The 18404-nt window shown below is 37.9% G+C and overlaps 1 protein-coding gene across 1 annotated transcript in view; it reads right to left on the bottom strand.

The window, feature by feature from the left end:
* ubl3 (ubiquitin like 3) overlaps positions 1-18404 on the bottom strand; it is a 53066-nt gene that overhangs the window by 3198 nt on the left and 31464 nt on the right. Inside the window, exons 2-3 of the mRNA XM_015380104.1 lie at positions 8627-8735; positions 2537-2623 (exon numbers count right to left, since the gene is read on the bottom strand). Coding sequence (XP_015235590.1) covers positions 2537-2623; positions 8627-8735 — 196 coding nt within the window. The remainder of the gene's footprint in view (positions 1-2536; positions 2624-8626; positions 8736-18404) is intronic.

Raw genomic sequence — 18404 nt, 5'->3', positions numbered from 1 at the left:
AACATAGATCCTTTGTCCCACCAGCTGGGACTTTCTAATCTTTAGGGCTTCCCATATTGCCCAGTAAATGTTTACGACTTAGTTGCAATAGTTAGACGATCATCGATGCTTATAGGACCAGAGCATGAACATTACTATAAATTAGTATCTATGGACCAGATCCTTAGTGAAAATATAAACAGGGTGCTATCCAGAGAGCATCTGGAGAGGAGAAGGGAAGTTTACTCCCGCTATGCACTACTCCTTTACTATCAAGTGTCGCTACCAATGACATCACTCTCGTAGCTGTAGAGGGTGCTTTGATTAAGCGTTGGGGGTGCGGATGAGAATGGGATGCCCTCCACCAGAAAAAGGAAAGCCGTCTTTGTCACGGCAACACAGAGAGCTGAGATGAAATCAAATATTTGCCCATTTATTTATACTGTCAAACAAAGTTACTTTGTAGACGACCTTCCCTTTTGGAATTATAGATGCAACAAGGTAAAGAGGTCTGATTCTGCTGTTAGCAATGTTAAATATTCAGAAAAGCAAAATAAATTAAAGGAAATCACATTTTTGTTTCTTTATAAATGACCTCAAACTCTAAATCTCAGAGTCTGGTAATGAAAAGGCTTTAATGACTTTAAACGTCTTTAATAGACACATTAATTTTGTAACTAGCTTTTAATTTTAAATTTTTGGGTTTTTTATTATTTATCATTTTATCTTTATTTTATTGTTTTCTTGCTATTTTGTTTTAACCATTAAGTACCTTAAGTGGGGATTTAAATAAAAGAAGGAAAAAAACAAAGGTGCAGAAAACCAGTGTAAGTTATACATCTAAATGCAGATGTTTGCTCCACCAGTGGTCCGCAGTAACACCTACTGGCAAATTCCAGCAAGTCTTCACTTATGCAGACGCTATTTAAGACGGAGCCTCTGCTGGAACAGGCGAACAGAGGGCTTGTTTGTAGGGGCAGTGTTTAGGCTGAATTCCAAACGGGTCCCTAAGCACTAACCCTTAACTATCAGGGTCACTCCCAATGAAGTCACACTTGCAGCTGTGGAAGACGCCTTGATCAAAGGTGGGGGGGTATAAATGAGAATGGGATGGCTTCTTCCCTCCAAAGGGAAAGGAAATCCGTCATATCTATGGTAACACGGTGACGCCCCGTGTGTGGCTTTAGCTCTGTGATGCAGGGTGACATAAAATCGAACATTTGCCCCTTTCTTAAAACAAATGTATATGGCCAAACCATACCATTTCAAAGAGTAACTTTCCTATTGGAGTTAATTATATTATATTTTATATATATATATATATATATATATATATATATATATATATATATATATATATATACTACTTGTGATTTTCAGTCAGTGTGATGAAGATGCAGCAAATCAGTGGAACCTACAGGCTGCTGTTACGCCTGCTGCCGAACTTCAGCGAGCCTGCAACTGATGCAGACTCAGTATTTAAGGGCTGAATGGTCCACTGGCCCTACCCACTACACGGGTTGGGATGGCCCTTAATGTATCCCTCTGCATGAGTGCTCAGCATTAACACCCAAATTTTTAAGAGCCGGTTTGGATTGGGCCCTAGCACCCACGTTTATGCCTTTGGCTCTGGTCCCATATGACATCATGATTGTCTCCGCCAGAGATCTGGAGTGCTTCTATTATGTAGAGAGTTATGCTATTTTTTTCCTACTTGCAGAATTATCTTAAGATTATACTTTATAATTTTATGAATGCTTTTCTGCGATTGCAGCATTTCTCCTTTGGAGCATTTTTTGTGTCAGTCTCATTATTGGGTTTGCAGGACCTTTTGAATTTGGTGTGAAATGATGCATTCACACACCATTTTCCACCCCTTGGTCACCATAAATATTGTCACCTACTGTAAATTGTATAAACAATTCACACAATTTTCTTTCACAGACAAGTGCACATTTGTAAGGACTCGGGACCCAGTTTCTGGTCCTGACTCTTACAAGTAAGAATAACTATCTTAAAGTTGTATTGAGAATTCAAAAATCTGTCTGGGCAAACCACACGCATAATAATGTCTGTGTTTGCAATTTAAAAACCCTATGAGGGAAAATCATTTTCCCTAAAATTAGGAGAAATTCATAACGTCGTTTTGACATTGCACGCACACGGAAAAAAAAACATGATAAACCGATGAAACAGGATTTTAAGGAAAGTGTTATAGAAACTCTTGCTTGAATTTTTGTTTTAAACAAATGAAAATTTAAAAAAATGGGTGATAAAAGTGTTTTTTTTTCTACAGCTCTATTTGCTCCCTGTTCTCTTCTCTCTCCTGCTAAAAGTCTACTTTTTTTCTGATCACTCCCCTCGCCCTCGCTTTCACTCCCTCCCTCTATCAAACAATGCTTGTCCAGAGCACTGATGTATCTCAGTTCTGATGCTCAGGAAAAAAAAGACGACAACAGCAGAGGTTTCCAGCAGCAAAATGCTGTAATTTCAATGTGTACGCCTGCAAGCGCCAGGGCTTTTTCCCTGGGCGCCTGCAGCTCTGGTGCTTTCTCACCTCCTAGTGTTACGTTGCCGTGTAGAAAACGTCCCTGGTAGATCAGCCTCAGGATGTGTGGACTGCTGACTTGCTCCTCTTCCCAGTCTGACAGAAACAAAATAAGACAGATGGAAAAAAAAGGAACATTATGGGTTGAAATGAAAGGAAATATCTCCCTGTGTGCTACATTTCTTCTCTAAATGCTTCTTTATTTAAAACCTCACCACTATTTGTCCAATTTTCCAACCCTGTAAATCACATTTCATGTGAACCTAGGAAGTACTTGTTAAGGCAAAAACTCCAGCAAAAGAAAATTACAAGGAAATGGCAATCAATGCTTTTCACAGTCATAAAACAGCTTAAGATGTTACATGTTTGCATTTATTTAATTGATCTATTCTCTGAAAAATATAAATGATTTGCCTTTAAGAAATATGCTGCAGCACAGTAGTAGGAAAGGCGCTAACAGAGGAGCCTTAGGTGTGGATTTGGAAGAACTGAAAGAGCATTATAAGGGAAAAACGTGGAGGGGGTTTCACAGCAGCAGTCTGGCAACCAGATGTTTGTCTCTTGCTGAATCGAGGGTGTTGTTGCTAACCGGATGATCTGTTGTCTGGGAGGAACACAGGGCGCTTCCCAAACAGAAAACTCCAGGAGAATCCAACATCATCTGGGAATATTTTCTTTTTCCTTGGACGGTTGGCTAACCCACACCCTCAAGAACAGCACTGCACCCCCAGCACTGTGGGAAAACTCCACATTTGGTTAAGTTCAGGATCAGGAGTGTTTCAAATGCATTCCATCTATGGTCCAGCAGCAGCATTTAGAGGGTGGATGGTATTATTTAGATACTATAATCCTGGTAAAGGAGTTATCTTATTTTGCTAACACAGAGATTCTCACTCATCTTAAACAGAAGAACGTAGAAAATATTCTTAGCCAATACAATAGTCTGCCAAACTAATAAGCCTATGAAGGGGCAGATATTAACTAGTTAAGTTTACTTTATTACATTTACAAAAAAGCAGTTTTACTACATTGTACTTTTCACTTTTGCTTGAATAAAAATATGAAAGTATAATTTCCCTTACTTGAGTAAAATTTCTGGATACTCCACCCATCATAAGAGGCGGCATCTTTTAAACAAAAATATAACAAAGGGACGCACACCTACACTTTATGCCTATGTGAGACTTTAATGTTGTATTCAAGCCTATTATGTCTTCAATGTTATTTTCTATCTGCTTATCCTGCTGTGTCAAACAGTAACTTACCCTATTCCAATTTATAGACTAAACTATACTATTGAATCCATGTTTTATAACAAAAACATTTTTACTTGCAAATATATTTTGATTTTTTTTCTTCTGCATGAAATATTTTTTGTGTAATTAGTGTATTTTATATGTTTAGATTATTTTTTTCTTTGAAACACCAGAATGTGTTTATAAAGTTATATGTTGTGTAACTTTACATCAATTTAAAAACTATCAGATGTTATGATCATGACTAGTCAGGCTTTCCACACTGTAAAAGTGTGGAAAGCCCGAGGTCCTTTAAATCAAGACTGAAAAACACATTCTTTTAGGATTGCCTTCGACTGTTCTAGTTAAACAGTTCAACTGAAACACCATTAGTTCAACTTTATTATCCAGTTATTGTCCAACTGTTTTTATTGTTCTTTTTTGTTTCTGCATTTTTTTTTCCTACTTGCTTTGATTCTGATTTATTTTCCTATATTTTAATCATGTAAAGCACTTAATTGTGCTATACAAATAAATTTCCCTTGCTTTGTCTTGCCTAGTAAGTAGATCAGTTATTCAGTACTTTGGTGGCCTTTTTACTAAGTTCTTTTTTTAACTCTTATTTGAGTAATTTCTTGAATGGCTACATTCTACTTTTACTTTTTCTTGTAGGGGCAACAGCGGCATTGGATGCTGAAATCAAAGGGTTGTCGGTTCAAGCCCTGCTTTCAGTGTTGTGTGCTTGGGCATAGCACTTCACCTTCATTGCCTACTGATGGTTGTCAGAGGGCCCGCTGGCGCCAGAGTACGGCAGCCTCGCATGTGTTGGTGAGCCCCAGAGCAGCTGTGGCTACAATGTAGTATGAGTGTGTGTGTCAATGGGTGAATGACTGAATATAGTGTAAAGCGCTTTAGTTAAGTCTCCTGCCTTTAAAAAGGACTATTAAAGTACAGCACTGCAAATTAGTGTTATTCTTGCTTGAGTACAAATTGTAGGTGCTCTACCCACCTATGAGTTTATGTAAAAACAGCAAATGAAATGAAAAAAAGTGAAAACTGTGCAGCTGATTTGTAGAGTCTTCAAAAAGAGATGTGAGGATTTAATATGAGAACAGAAACTTAAACCACACATGACTAAAATATTCTGTAATTATCTGGAGAAATACTCGTAGTGAATTTTCATGCACTATTTTGATGATTTTATCTGCTGAAACATGTCATCCCATACTAAGCAAATAATAAAGTAAAACATTTAAACTCCTCCTGTCCTTTAAATCTCCTATTTAGAAAAAAAGCATTTCATTTAAATGACAACAAAAACAGACAAGCAGGATATGAAACTACAGGTGACTTTTGAGGTCAGCAGAAATACATTAGAACTGTGAGGTTGAGGTTATGGATAACATCTTATTGTTCTCTGTTGGGCCATAAAGGCCATTCATTCTCCTGTCCTGCACTCTTATTTGTTTTTTGTATTACTTTGTTAAATAATATTTTTTCCATATAACCAGGATCTTAACAGGAGCTTATGCAGTTAAATAAAATGTGCTTAAACTGGGAAAAATCACAAATATGCAGGAAATTGGACCATAGAGACCATGGATAATTTCTCCCACTCTTCCTGAAACTTTCTAGTCAGCCCCAAACTCCACTTCTAAGGCATAAAGATAGGGTGTTAAAAGATAATTCGAACATAAGCACCACTATATGAAGTAATAACACAATACTAGTCATTCTGAACACATCAACTTATCCTACCCCATCAAAATTAAATTAAGTAAATGCTCATCACAGCTTGGCTGTTCTTAGTCCTCATTGTCACATTTCCTTAGATAAGTAGGCCTGGTGTTATGTAGCAAAATAATGCTATACCCTCTAAAATAAAGTTGCAAATCTCACCACAAAGACAAACAATATAGTTATCAATCTGCCATGTATCTTAAAATGAAAGATATTTTTGTAATTTTTGACAATAATTTGCATGTAATGATTGAGGATGCGGCTTGTTTTGGTGACTATAAAGGAAAAATAATCATGCTTGAGAAAAATGCAGCTTTTTTTCATTTGTTTAGAGTCTAACCAATGTTGAAAAATGCTTTTTTCCAGGGCAGGCTAATTAAAATTGTGGTGACGCTGCTAAAACAAGCTGAGCTGAACTGCATAACAAAACCACATCAAGCTAACCTAAAGGGTTTGAGATAATTTAAAGTCAGTGGTGTCGGATGATGGCAGTCCTCGCAGGCTGGCTGACCTACATGTTTTAAATGCATTCCTGCTTCAGCTCACCTCATTTAAATTTGGGGGCCATTAAAAGGGCTCTGTGAAACTTGCTGCCAATGTTTATGAGGTAATTCTACTATCTAAATCAGGTAGTCAGGAGCACAGACAGACCTATGTGGGACACAAGCCCCTGAGGACGGGATTTAAACACATTTTAAGCAAAAAAAAAATCTAAGTGAAGGTAAAAAGGAGCTGTGATAAAAAGCTCATTTCTTTTTGTTGTCAAGAGCTAAACTACAGTGTGTCATTTTTAAATAACTTTCCTGTCAAGTATTTATAACTGATAATTTGTAATTAACTTTACCATGAATGGTGAACCAGTAGCTGTGAAAAGTGTTCTGCCACACCTCTACCCAAGCCAGCCTGATTGAACACACCTGTCCTTAATCATCTCCTCCTGCGTATTTAAGCAGTCCGTTTCCTTCCTCCCATGCCAGTCCATCTTTGTTTCCAGCAAGCATTTCAGCCATTTCTTTCCAAGCTTTCTAGCCTCTAGAGGATTTTTCTTTTACTTTTTTTGTGTTCTGACTCTGCCTCTGCTCTGTGTTTTTTGGTTACCTCTGCCCTCTTGACTGATTCTTACAGTACTGACCTCTGACTGTTATTAAACTACAGAATTCTGGAAATTCTGGGTTGTCTTTTAAGTTTTGCCTGCCAGTTTTAAGTAGCAAACATTCCCTGAAGTTATCAATTTCAAAAAATAAACATGCTTTATAGCAACATCAGAGATAAAAAAAATAAGTAACCAATTTCACATCTGATTTTTTAGGTAGATCATTCTAGCTTCTTGACTTGATAAAAGGACAACATGATTTTATAATGAGATCAATGCTTCTTTTGTTGCACTAATGTCTGCAAAAAGCCTACCCTTGGCTTGACATTGTAGTTTTGAGGGAAATGGAACCAATGGATATTTATAAAAGAAGGACGCCTAAAAAAAATACCATTTACTAAATCATTTATTCTCCAAGTCTTGAAGTAACTAGTTATATTTACTTGTTAGATTTATTTGTGTAGCTCTTTGATAAAGGTATATACTTTTAAGAGTAGTTTTAAAGCACCATACTTTTTACTTTTACTTGAGCTGTATATTAATATCTCTACTTGAGTAAAAGCTCTGGCTACTCATCCATCATGAGTAAAGGCTGGTTTATACTCAGAAACCAGGTCGTCTGCGTGTGAACGCAACTATGCCGCCGCCCCTTCCGCAGACACTCTGCCTCACCTCTCCAAAATTGTAGCTGTCCGCAGACAGTGCTGCAGACAGGAGGCCTCTGATTGGTCAAATCTATATCCGCTCTATACTATGCTTATTTCCTGTTTGGAACCCTAGCGGCATGTTATGTTTGTATGACCACCATTGTAGAAATCGACTCGTGAAGATGGACCAGCTAGAAGAGCAAGGTGCGTGAGAACACTGGGACCCTTTTACCACCTGGATCTCCGCTCTTTTTTGCCCTCATGTCCCTCCGTTGTCGCACAAACTTGCCCCGAATTCCTCACCACCTCGGTCATATCTAGAACTACAGCTAGTTCATGATTTTATGCTAAATTTTGAAGCAGACCACGCTTCAGAATTGGGCATAAATTAAAAATATCTGCGACAAGCTCACTGCAACACACTGCTGCTGGGAGTATAACCAGGCCTTAACTTCACCGACCATAAAACAAGCACTTCTTTTTCCCTTTCTTTTTAAGCACCCAGACAAAGACACACAGTTCAATTTCATTTATACAAAAGCTTACTTGATCCCACCATGACATTTGGAGGTCAAGCTACTTTACAGTAAGGAATAAATATTGTGACTGGAGGTCCTGGTTTCATAAGTTTAATGTTTAAAAGAAAATACCTTAGGAAAAACTTTTCTTTTGCCTGAAATTGTAATTTTTCAATAATTTTTTGTTTATCCTTTTATGATGTTATTTGAAAATATGTATTTTTTAAAGTCACTCAACATTTGGTCCTGTTTCTTATCTTATTTTAAATATCAGATACTATGATGAGTTATTTAGTACTTGAGTCGAATTTTTACCAAGTATTTTTTACTCTTTCTTGAGTAATTTCCTGGATGGCTACCCTTTTACTCCTACTTCAGTAAAAATATAGTAGAGTAGTGTTACTCTTACTTGAGTACAAATTTTGGATACTCTTATCTACCTCTGCATCTGACAGAGGGCCCGGGCGATGCATACTGTAATTTATGGAAGATCATCTGCTGTGTGCCAAGTTTCAGTTAACAGCTTTCTAAGAATCACTATTGCTAAGAAAGTTTGCTTCATTAAATTTTATCTTGTATGTTTTTTTTTCATTTGTTCAATGGAAGAATGGAGAAAAAAACTTATCTGCAACAAAACTGCTCACAATGTGTCCAAAGATCCTATTTATTATGAGCTCTTTGATTTAAAAAAAAAATCAAGATGACACCATTGAAATCAAGATTTAAAAAATAAATTTGGTTTTAGTGCCTAACTCTGAAATGGTGCTACAGTTGAAGCCCACTTAAAATATTGTATAAAATTTTTTAATACTAGTATAAAACTTTCATCATAATAAATAAAAGGAAAGAAATCAAGAGCTATTCACCCATTGGCCAGTTGTCAAAAACATGTTTGGCAATGTCTGCAGCCGAGTCGTTGGGAGAGAAGACAAACTCTTTCGTCTTCCCACTGACCAGAATGAGCCGCAGATTTATCTGAAACGCATAGAAAAAAACAATGTTAGAGATGAATGCAGGGTTCAATAATGGAAAAGATAGAACGGAACGCTACAGTGGAGAACAGATATGTCATACTTGTAGCTCAATAGACAGGCTTACAGGTTCAAGGAAATTAATTTAATAGGAAACAGGAGGAGGATATGGAAACCCTGTGGAGCATCCTTCCGCTGGATCGACTCCCATCTGTCTCCAAAACTTCCTCCTCTCTAGTGTAACTTTATGTTTAGTGTTTTTGTGCGTTTGGTTCCCAGCTTTGTCCCATTCTGGTTTTTCAACAGGTTCTCACAGAAAGCATAAACAGAATAGGAGGAAATGGATTATCATCTTAGAAACATGAATATTGACGGGTGTACTGAGACATTTATGTCATCTTGGAGGGCGCTAAAGTAACAAGAGGTGTGTCGTTTTAAAGATATTTAAAACAAAATAAATGATGACACAATTTCATCCATCCATCCATTTTCCATCACGCTTATCCCTGCTGGGGTCGCAAGGGGTGCTGGTGCCTATCTCCAGCTTTCAATGGGCAAGAGGCGGGGTACCCACGCGTGCAAAAGGAGAACATGCAAACTCCTTGCAGAAAGACCCCGGGAATCAAACCCAGAACCTTCTTGCTGCAAGGCAGCGGTGCTACCCAATGTGCAGCCAGACATAATTTCAATGATCCCTAATAAAAGTTGGATCTCAAGTTAATTTTTTTTATTTGATGTAGCATTTTGTAAAAAACTCACACAGGATATGCATGTATAAAATCCCCCTAATCTTAAAACGGATATCTTTTAGCAAGTAGTATTAATATCAAGGCATCAGCAAGCTTCAAGGACTTTTGTTATATTTGGATGAGCTGCTTTAAATTTGGCATAGATATGGTTTCACAGTACAGCCTACAAGTTATCTGTAGGGTTATTTATCTGTAGACTTTTAGTCCTTGCAGCTTCCTGAGTAATCCAGCTTTTAAGAAGGTTGGATGTGTGTCTGAAATCATTGACAGGTTAGAACAGGGGTGGGCAACTCCAGTCCTTGAGGGCCGGTTTGCTGCAACATTTAGATTCATCCTTGGTCCAACACACCTGAATCAAATGGTTGAATTACCTCCCCAGTATGCAATAAATTTCTCCAGAGTCCTTTTAATTATAATTTTTTAAAATTTTCTATTTACTTGATTCAGGTGTGTTATGTCAAGGATACAGGACTGGAGTACCCACCCCTGGGTTAGAACATCAAACTGGGTTACTTTTTCAATGGTCTAAATGTTGATTTAAGCAGAAGTTTTTTAGCTCAGACTTGGTCGTCCAGAACTCAAGACCACTTCCCTGCATGTGTGAGTTGTCTCCTTGCTGCCACACACCTGACTTATATGAATGACTGATTAACAGGCGTTTGTAGCACTTTATGGCTGCTGAGGAGGTCATGCAAGCATTTAAAACATGCAGGGCAATGGTCCCTGAGGAGCAGGATTGGACATCATTGGTCATTGGGAATATGGCTAATAGTTTAAACTGATGATCTGAAAATTCCTGTTGTACAGAAAATTATTAAAAATATCAAGCAAATATGTGTAAAACCACTTTTATAAAATTTCAAATGCTTTGGAATTAGATTGGATTTAAATATTTATCTGATTGGCAATTGCATATAAATATCCAACATTTTTTTTATATTTTGCATACTTGCTGTTACATATTTTCTCAGTATGCCTTAACAGCAATTACTGGTGTGTGTTTCTACGTTTGCCTCTTGCTTACTGTCTGTGCGTCTGGCCTGCGGCGCACACATGGTGAAAGCACGTGTGTCATTGTCGGCGGCCTGTTTCCATGTGCTGCGGCCTTAACTCCACACCCCCCTGCCCCAGCTCACATATGCACGGGCGCACATGTGGGGGTGCAGAAATCATATACAACTACTAATGCGCGGTGATGTAACAGGACTAACACCGACGGATTGAAACCGAGATCTCTGTAAACACGTTGCCAAATCAGCTTATAAGTTTAAGCCTGGACGAGGCATACAGAGACGTAAACAAACCCACACATACACAAACAGATTAAAACAGAGGCTCTTGCTCTTATCTACACACTGCAGTGGACAATCAATATATAGGAACACCATTGATTATGTTTTTTTTTTTGTGGTAAATATCAAACATAAGCCTATCCTAAAGTGAACATATTTTGAGATAATTGAACTAAGTCTGATTGGCTGAAAATTAAACAAAGGGGGAAAGTTTGTGAATAACTTCCCAAGTAGACTCCAGAGTTTGAAGCACATAGTTTGATTTATTCCAGTATGAACCTCCTGCTGCACATCAGAGAAAAACATGCATTTAGTTAAACAAGCTGACATGCGGAAAACTAAATGCACCACTGTCTTTAGTTATGTCATTTAATTATTAGAAACACATAATATAAATATCTTATTAAATTAAAGAGTGCTGGACTAGAGGTTAGATAGGAGGATTTTTTCATTCTTGGGCGATCACCGTTATCAAACACAGACTGGAGCAAAAAGCCCCTTAGCACCAGAACGCTCCCCAGGTGCTGCAAGGAGCTCACTGCCTCTTAAGGGATGGTTAAATGCAGAGAATTCCTCTGTAAAACTACACTTACAATGACAAAGTTGAATATCGTCAAAGGAGTAGCATTAAAAATAAACCTCTGATACTTAATGTGGTTTACACAAAAAGGTAGGACTTACACAGCTGATTGCAAAAGTGTTGATGCTCACAGTAACACAGAGTACATGTCAAATTTAATAATACTACTTCAGCGATAGTTTCAAGGTGTTGCTTTATTGTATGTCTCGTACCATGTCTTTCGGTTGTGCTGTTCTTTTTAGATCTCGTTACAGGTGATGAAGCAGACTGAAAATGTTTTGTCATTGTCTCCTCTTTCTTTTCTTTTTTCCTTTTACTTCTTCTGTTTTCTGCACTATTTACATAGCAGTGTCCATATAAACTGTAAAACTCCCTGCATAATTATAATAAAGCAATTTATATGCATGAAACAAGTGGAGCATGGCAACTGCCATACTGCTACACTTGTGAAAGTAAAATCTGTTGGGCTCCTTTTGGCATCAAGACAATTATTCTTTTTGCCACATTGCCAGACAGGACACTGTAAAAAAAAAAAAAAAAAAAGTGTTGATGCTCGTTTAACTCTATTTTTTCTTTTGACATGTTATCACATTATGAACAGCAAATTATCTTAATGGGATTTTTATTAATGGAAAATAGATTCTCAGGTTTTTTTTTTTTTAAGAAAGTTGAAGAACAGAATTCTAAAGATAGTGGACCAGTCAGACAGTTCAGGTTTCAAGTAAAGAAAAACATAAACCAGCGCGAGATATTGATCAGTTTACCAAGCTTCAATGTTATTTCAAAAAGGAAAAGTGTTCACCACAACTGCTAAACCTCCAAAAATGGAGACCTAAAGTGACAAGACTTGAGTGAGCTTCAATAAAATCAGCAGCCAGGAGGCCTATGAAATTAACTTTGGAGAAACTTTAGATATTCACAGCTCTGGTTAGCAGTGGACATTTATCCGGGCGTTTATTGTTATCATGATAAATGCCTGGTCATCATAAGAAAATTTGATTTGTCGTCTAAATAATAAATTACAACCTATGATGATTAAAAACACCAGAAATTGATTGAAATATTAGAATTTCTAATTTTCACAATTCTTTTTCTTCTATCATTTATTTTCCATTGGGGAATTGACATATTTAAAGAATATGATTGGATGAGGGTAACTTAAGATGCCTACTTCCTTATGTAACTGTTTCACTAAAGAAGCTGAATTTTAATCTATATATATTCTTCAAGAGTATCATTTGTGATAGTCCAACCATACGATTACCTAAGAAAGAGTGCAAAGAAATAATGGGTTTTATTAATCATCACTTTTATCACAACAATAGAACCTGATATTGCTCATATTGCCCAGACATAGCTCAGAATATAGCTTCCTCATGTCAAACATGGTAGAGGCAGCATCGTGTTACAGGGACAGGATAGGCTATATGATCAGAGTTGGGAGGGGTGGACGATGGAGCTAAATACATGCATCTCTGACACCTTCTGACACCTTCCAGCAGCTCAACAATATTTAACTGCAGCTACAGTGGAAGGGGTTAAATCAAAGAATGATGATGTGTTGGTATGGCCTAGTCAAAGTCCATAACTAAATCTTCCAACAACAAATTTAACTGTAGTCATAAAGACATTCTCACTATTGACACCCTATTTTTTTCCAAACCCATCTTTTCCAAAGTGATTTCTCTCTGGATTTGCTTGTTGATTATAATATTATTTTATTATTGTAAAGTTTCTTGATTTGTACGGGATACTTCATTAGTTTGCTACTTTGCCATTAGAAACAGTTGAATCAAAAATTCAATGACAAATAAATCTCTAATGTAGTTTATGATAAAAGCTTCAACTACAGAGATGTAGAAGGATTCCTGCTAAGTAACAGCTGAATGTCGCGGCTGAACTATTGCCCACACTGGCAGACATACGAACAAAGAAAGTCACTGAAGAAGCCCTTTCACACAAAGACGCTTTTGCTTCTTCTTGGCTGAACACCTGGTTGTAACCATGGAGTCACCATGGCGACAGGCAGTCGTGGGAGGCTTAACCTGATAACACCTACAAGATAGCTTCACCAACCCCCTCCTCACATCCAACACCCTCTGCCCACTTTCTCTGTCACATCATAGTTGCATCCTCTCCTTGCAGCAATCTCTGCATCCTTTCACTCGCTCCATCTCCCTGCTTTACTCTGAAACTCACTCTGCCTCGCTCTGTCAGGCTCTCAGTCTGGGTAAGGTACAGTAGAGCAATGTGCAAGACCAGAATATCAAGAGGCACAGAAGTGGGTTCAGAAACTTACTCTCTCTTAGCAGCAGGCTGCACAGCAGCTACACTAAAAGACTAAGAATACCATTAGCTTGAGTATTGCTCAATGTAAGTTTGGTTTGGTTCTGTTCTAATTTCATCACAAGAAGGATTTGGGCTCCAGTTGGTTGCAGATGTAATGCAAATTTGATGTGAGTTGTGCAGTATAACCCCGGATGTTTCATTTTCACCAGACTGTACTGAACCTGTACCTGAGAGCTCCTCTCCGCCACGTCTAATTATGCCCTGAACTGAATATATCTTGCCTTGTAATGTAACTGTTTAAACCATTTTACTTCATGGTTACAGGCACAAGCTCTATTGTATGTTATAAGTAACAATAGTTAGAGAATGACAGAAATAGCATGTAACTGCAAAATGTAAGAAAAGTAGTTTTCAATATATTATGAATAATTAAGGATTTAATGTGTGATTTTTTAAACTTTTTTTTTGTCCCACTGAGTGAAAACTTTGCATCATGAGAGGCAGAGACGCAAAAGTGTATGTCCTTACCATCTATGCTCATCAAGGAATCCAAATTTCTGCCCATCATTCACCCAAAAATAGTTCAAGCTCATTCAGATTGAATGAGGGCCATTCATTTTCAAGTCTTGTGCTAGCTTCTCAAACTAATTTCTGTCTGGACTGTACAGTAGTAGCCATTCAAAATTTCCCCACTTTCCTTGATGTGTCCTTGGCTGGTTCCCTGCAATTCCTTTTTAAACACCAATCTTTGTAATAAAATATATATTTTTTTCATGATGTGTGGACGTTAAGATCTAAAGAGAAGCGTTATCTCCTTTACAGACCCTGTAATTTAGTGAAATGTAGAGTATAAAAAAATATACACGCTCAGGAGAAGGAGGGGGTCACTCCAGTGGCTGGAAGTTCGAGGGGATTTTGCTGAGAGTTGCAGGGAAGTGGGCTGCCATTTGGCTGGTGTTTGACTGGGAAGATCCATTTAAAATGGATCTTCCCAGTAAATACACTTCATAGTCTTGGCACTAATGGCTAGCTAAATTGTTCATTTCATTTACCTGTCTAATCTGCCCGATTGTTCATTACCATTCCTCTGATACACCTGGTTCCTGCTGCCATTTATGCTGCTTGCTTGCCTGCCACTGGTTCCAGATTATTCGAGCTGTGTGTGAGAGTGACTCTAGAGATTCTATTACATTCTGACTTTCTGATCCTGACCCGTTTCTGTTTTTGTGAGTTTTACTTTGCCCCCGTTTTGCCCTGCTAATCTAATCTGTTCTGGACTGGTTCCTGGATTCTGCTTCCCAAACTTGGGCCCGTCTTCTGACTTCAGCTTGGATTCTCCTCTGGTACCTCCTCAGCTCTATGATCTTCTGGTCTGTTGACCTGGTTCTGCTCAGACTCCAGCTTTGGATTTCCCCCACAGACACTGCTGCTCCTCAGCGTTGGCTGGAGCCTGCTCGCTAGTCTGCTCAGCTCAACGCTCAGAACTCTGGGGGCGTAAGCTGTGGAGAAACCTCCCTTTTGGATTCTACTCTTTCCTCCGGGATTGGACTGAACTCAGAACTATAGCATCCAGTGAGCCCGCCCCAGCTGACATGCTGCACATTCATGTTTTAATAAATGTTTGTTCTGAAATCACCCTGATCTGTCTGCTTGAATTCTGAGTCCTACAATCTGAGCTACTGACAATACGGCTGTGAAAAAATGACAAAGGGGAATACAGCAGCAATGACATGCAGACTGATACTGAAAAAATAAACATGCTTTAAATTAAACTCATCCATCAATCTTTCCATCCATTCTGACATTCTTCCATTTTAAAAAGCAGCATCCCCATTGAATGGGGTTATTGTATTCCTACCACTTGATAATAAAGGAAATATTTTAGTACATATAAAGTAGCTCTCCAGTCATCAGAACCCACATCAAGACAGATTATCCCTGCAGCTCCTCCAGAGATACCGCATGACCAAGCTAACGTTCCCTTTAAAGCTCTGGGGCCTTCAAAAAAAACCTGTATTCATAAGGAAAAATAAAAATGTCACATCCAAATGATTTCCAGATTTTCTTCTTCTATTATCTGTCTACATCCCAGTTATGGCACTTTCACTATTCTGTGATTGTCTGTAAAATTAAAATCCAAAGAAACCACAGGTTTCTGTTCGTAATGTGATAAGAAATGAAATAATGAAGCTGTACTAATAGGTTTGCACAGCAATGTACTTGACGTATCCTTCTCTTCCTCTCTTTCCTCATCCTCTCCCTGAGGGCCACTGCTCTTTCTTCCTGGATTCTACTCAGTAAGCAGGTCGGTAATGTAAGGTTTCAGAGCAGCCCGAGGAAGGATATTCAATTAGAATCTATTTTCTCAACAAATACAAAAGCTTTGAGTTTTAGGTAAGGCTCCACTTTATGATTTAACACATGATATCTATGGACAAAACTCAATTACACATGGAAGTCATTCATTTGTCAAGCAGTGCCTCACTGCTTTGCAGAGTTTGTGGAGAGTTTTAAAGAAGGAGGAACAGAGCGAGTGTTGCTTTGGTACAATGTGCGGATGTGAAAGTGTCTACAGCTGTAAACTTTGTCAGAATGCTGAGACGTCCTGCTGTTTCTGAAACCACGGGAGTAAAGAGACACGTAGCCGGTACAGGGAGAACCGATGACTTGGCTGTGAGGTGGGCAAACCCCTCACTGCAAAGCATTCAGACACAGGGCATTGATGTGCCAAATAGTGAAATGCATGGGAAGCAAGCAAGCTCCTCTACTATAAACACTGTTTGCAAAATGAGGAGAGCAGGAAATTCAATGCTCTCTGTAATTATTCCAGCCCGAGTACAGCTCTCAACTCTTTCTCGAGGCAACAGATTGTGCATATGTGTGTTTGTGCCTGTGTTTACAAGTGCATTAAGGAGTATTGCTGCTCTTTAGACACTCAGCAGCAGTCAACAAATTACAGTGGAAAGCCTTCCTGTGGGAATATATTAGAGCGGTCTAAGTAGTCAGTGTGGATGCCTGACAGTATGAATGAATTTCAGGGCGACGGTGTTGCTGTAAGCGAGGCAGCTGGATTTACTGGCACATCACATTTGTAGAATATTGAGCAGTAAACTTAATAAATGTAGCCTGATTTTGCACATAATTGGCATTTTTCATGGTCTGGCACTGATCTAAAGCTGGTAGGCACTGCTAAACAACAGCAAACAGTAATAAGCTGTTTGTGTGACAAAGTGTGAACAAATGGTATTTAAAAAAAAAAAAAAGAGCATCCAGGTTGGCGTTCTTTGTCACTGTAATAACTTGGCGCCACGCGTGAATTAATGTGATGAAGGGAGTCATTGTTTCTGCAATCAAAAACACATTAGAAGGCACATTACTATCTTTAGAGAATCTGAATCTGCTGCATCACTTCCACACAAGTTTAAATTGAAAGCATCCTCAAGGGAAAAAAAAGATTTCTGATTAGTTTTAATTAAATATTAGGGTTTATTTGGTTACTGTTCTCTTCCTTCTATGCATGTATGTCTGGAGGAGTTATGCAACAACAGCTGAATGAGAATAAAATAGAAGAAGCAAGGCTTCAGGCGAGGGTTTTTTCTCTCAGGGCCTCTCTGTATGAGTGTGTGTCTGGCAACGTTGTGAGGAATGTGATACTCCACCAGTTTTTAAATTAGCTTAACAAAGATTATCTTTGTTTCTCCATTAAAAGCAGTAACTTAGTAGTTATTTTGAGGCTTGAAACATGACTTGTATGCGTCTCAGTCCAGCTAAGGACACATGGCAGCCATTGGCCAAACTAAGTGGATGAAAAATAGGCAAGTACTAAAGATTGCTGAAAAATCAACACTTCAATATTTGAACGTTTTTTCCTTTAAAAAAACCAACAAAATATGATCTACATGATGCAAAAATTTTGTGATGGGATTCACTTTCAAATAAAGCTAGCAGACAGTATTTATATTAATACTTTATTTTTAATCAATTAGTTATTATTTCTCTGTTTTAAAACTCAACCATCAGCACAGCTTTTGGGATTCAAGCAAAAGGAACCAAAACTATGAGCATGCCACCAGCAGGTGGAGGTAATGCTGAAATTACCAACATGTAAATTCAAAATAAGACACTATGCATGCTTGACTAAATGCCATTTCCTTTAATTTTGTTCCCCCTTTTCTGTTAGTAGTTTTTTACTTACAACTTATATTTTAAGGCTCAGAAAGGATTGAGTCAGGACTGAACTATGAAAAAATAATATATATATATATATATATATATATATATATATATATATATATATATATATATATATATATATGTGTGTGTCTAAAACCATTTATAATCTGAAATTGTGGAAGTAATCTGTTGTTTGTGGAAGTCACCGCTTCAATTCGTTTTTATAGGCATACAAAACAGAATAAGGACTTCTGGTCAAAGCAAATCGCAACATCATCCTGTTACAGTCAGAGAGGTCTACTAAGATTAACAATTTCCATGAAAAGACACCTTGATTGCCAGTCATTAATCTGGTCCGAGTGGTCAATGTCGCATTGGAAAAATCAGATCTGAGGTGTTCAGACTGTCATGAAAATAACAGATACAAGTCATGTATGAGAAAAAAAATATTGGTTTGGGTCACTTCAGGCTGCTGTGTGAATGTAGCCTTAGTAAGCTGTTGGGGACAACCAGTAAAGTAAGAACATTGACCCACCTTTTTCTGTTTATTTTTTAACCTCAATAGGGCATATAATTGCTCATGTGTTTTA

Source organism: Cyprinodon variegatus, unplaced genomic scaffold (genome assembly GCF_000732505.1).
Source record: "Cyprinodon variegatus isolate N-32 unplaced genomic scaffold, C_variegatus-1.0 Scaffold207, whole genome shotgun sequence".
Classification (NCBI taxonomy): Eukaryota; Metazoa; Chordata; class Actinopteri; order Cyprinodontiformes; family Cyprinodontidae; genus Cyprinodon; species Cyprinodon variegatus.
The sequence above is the reverse complement of the archived record's forward strand: the minus strand, read 5'-3'. Positions and strand labels throughout refer to the sequence as shown.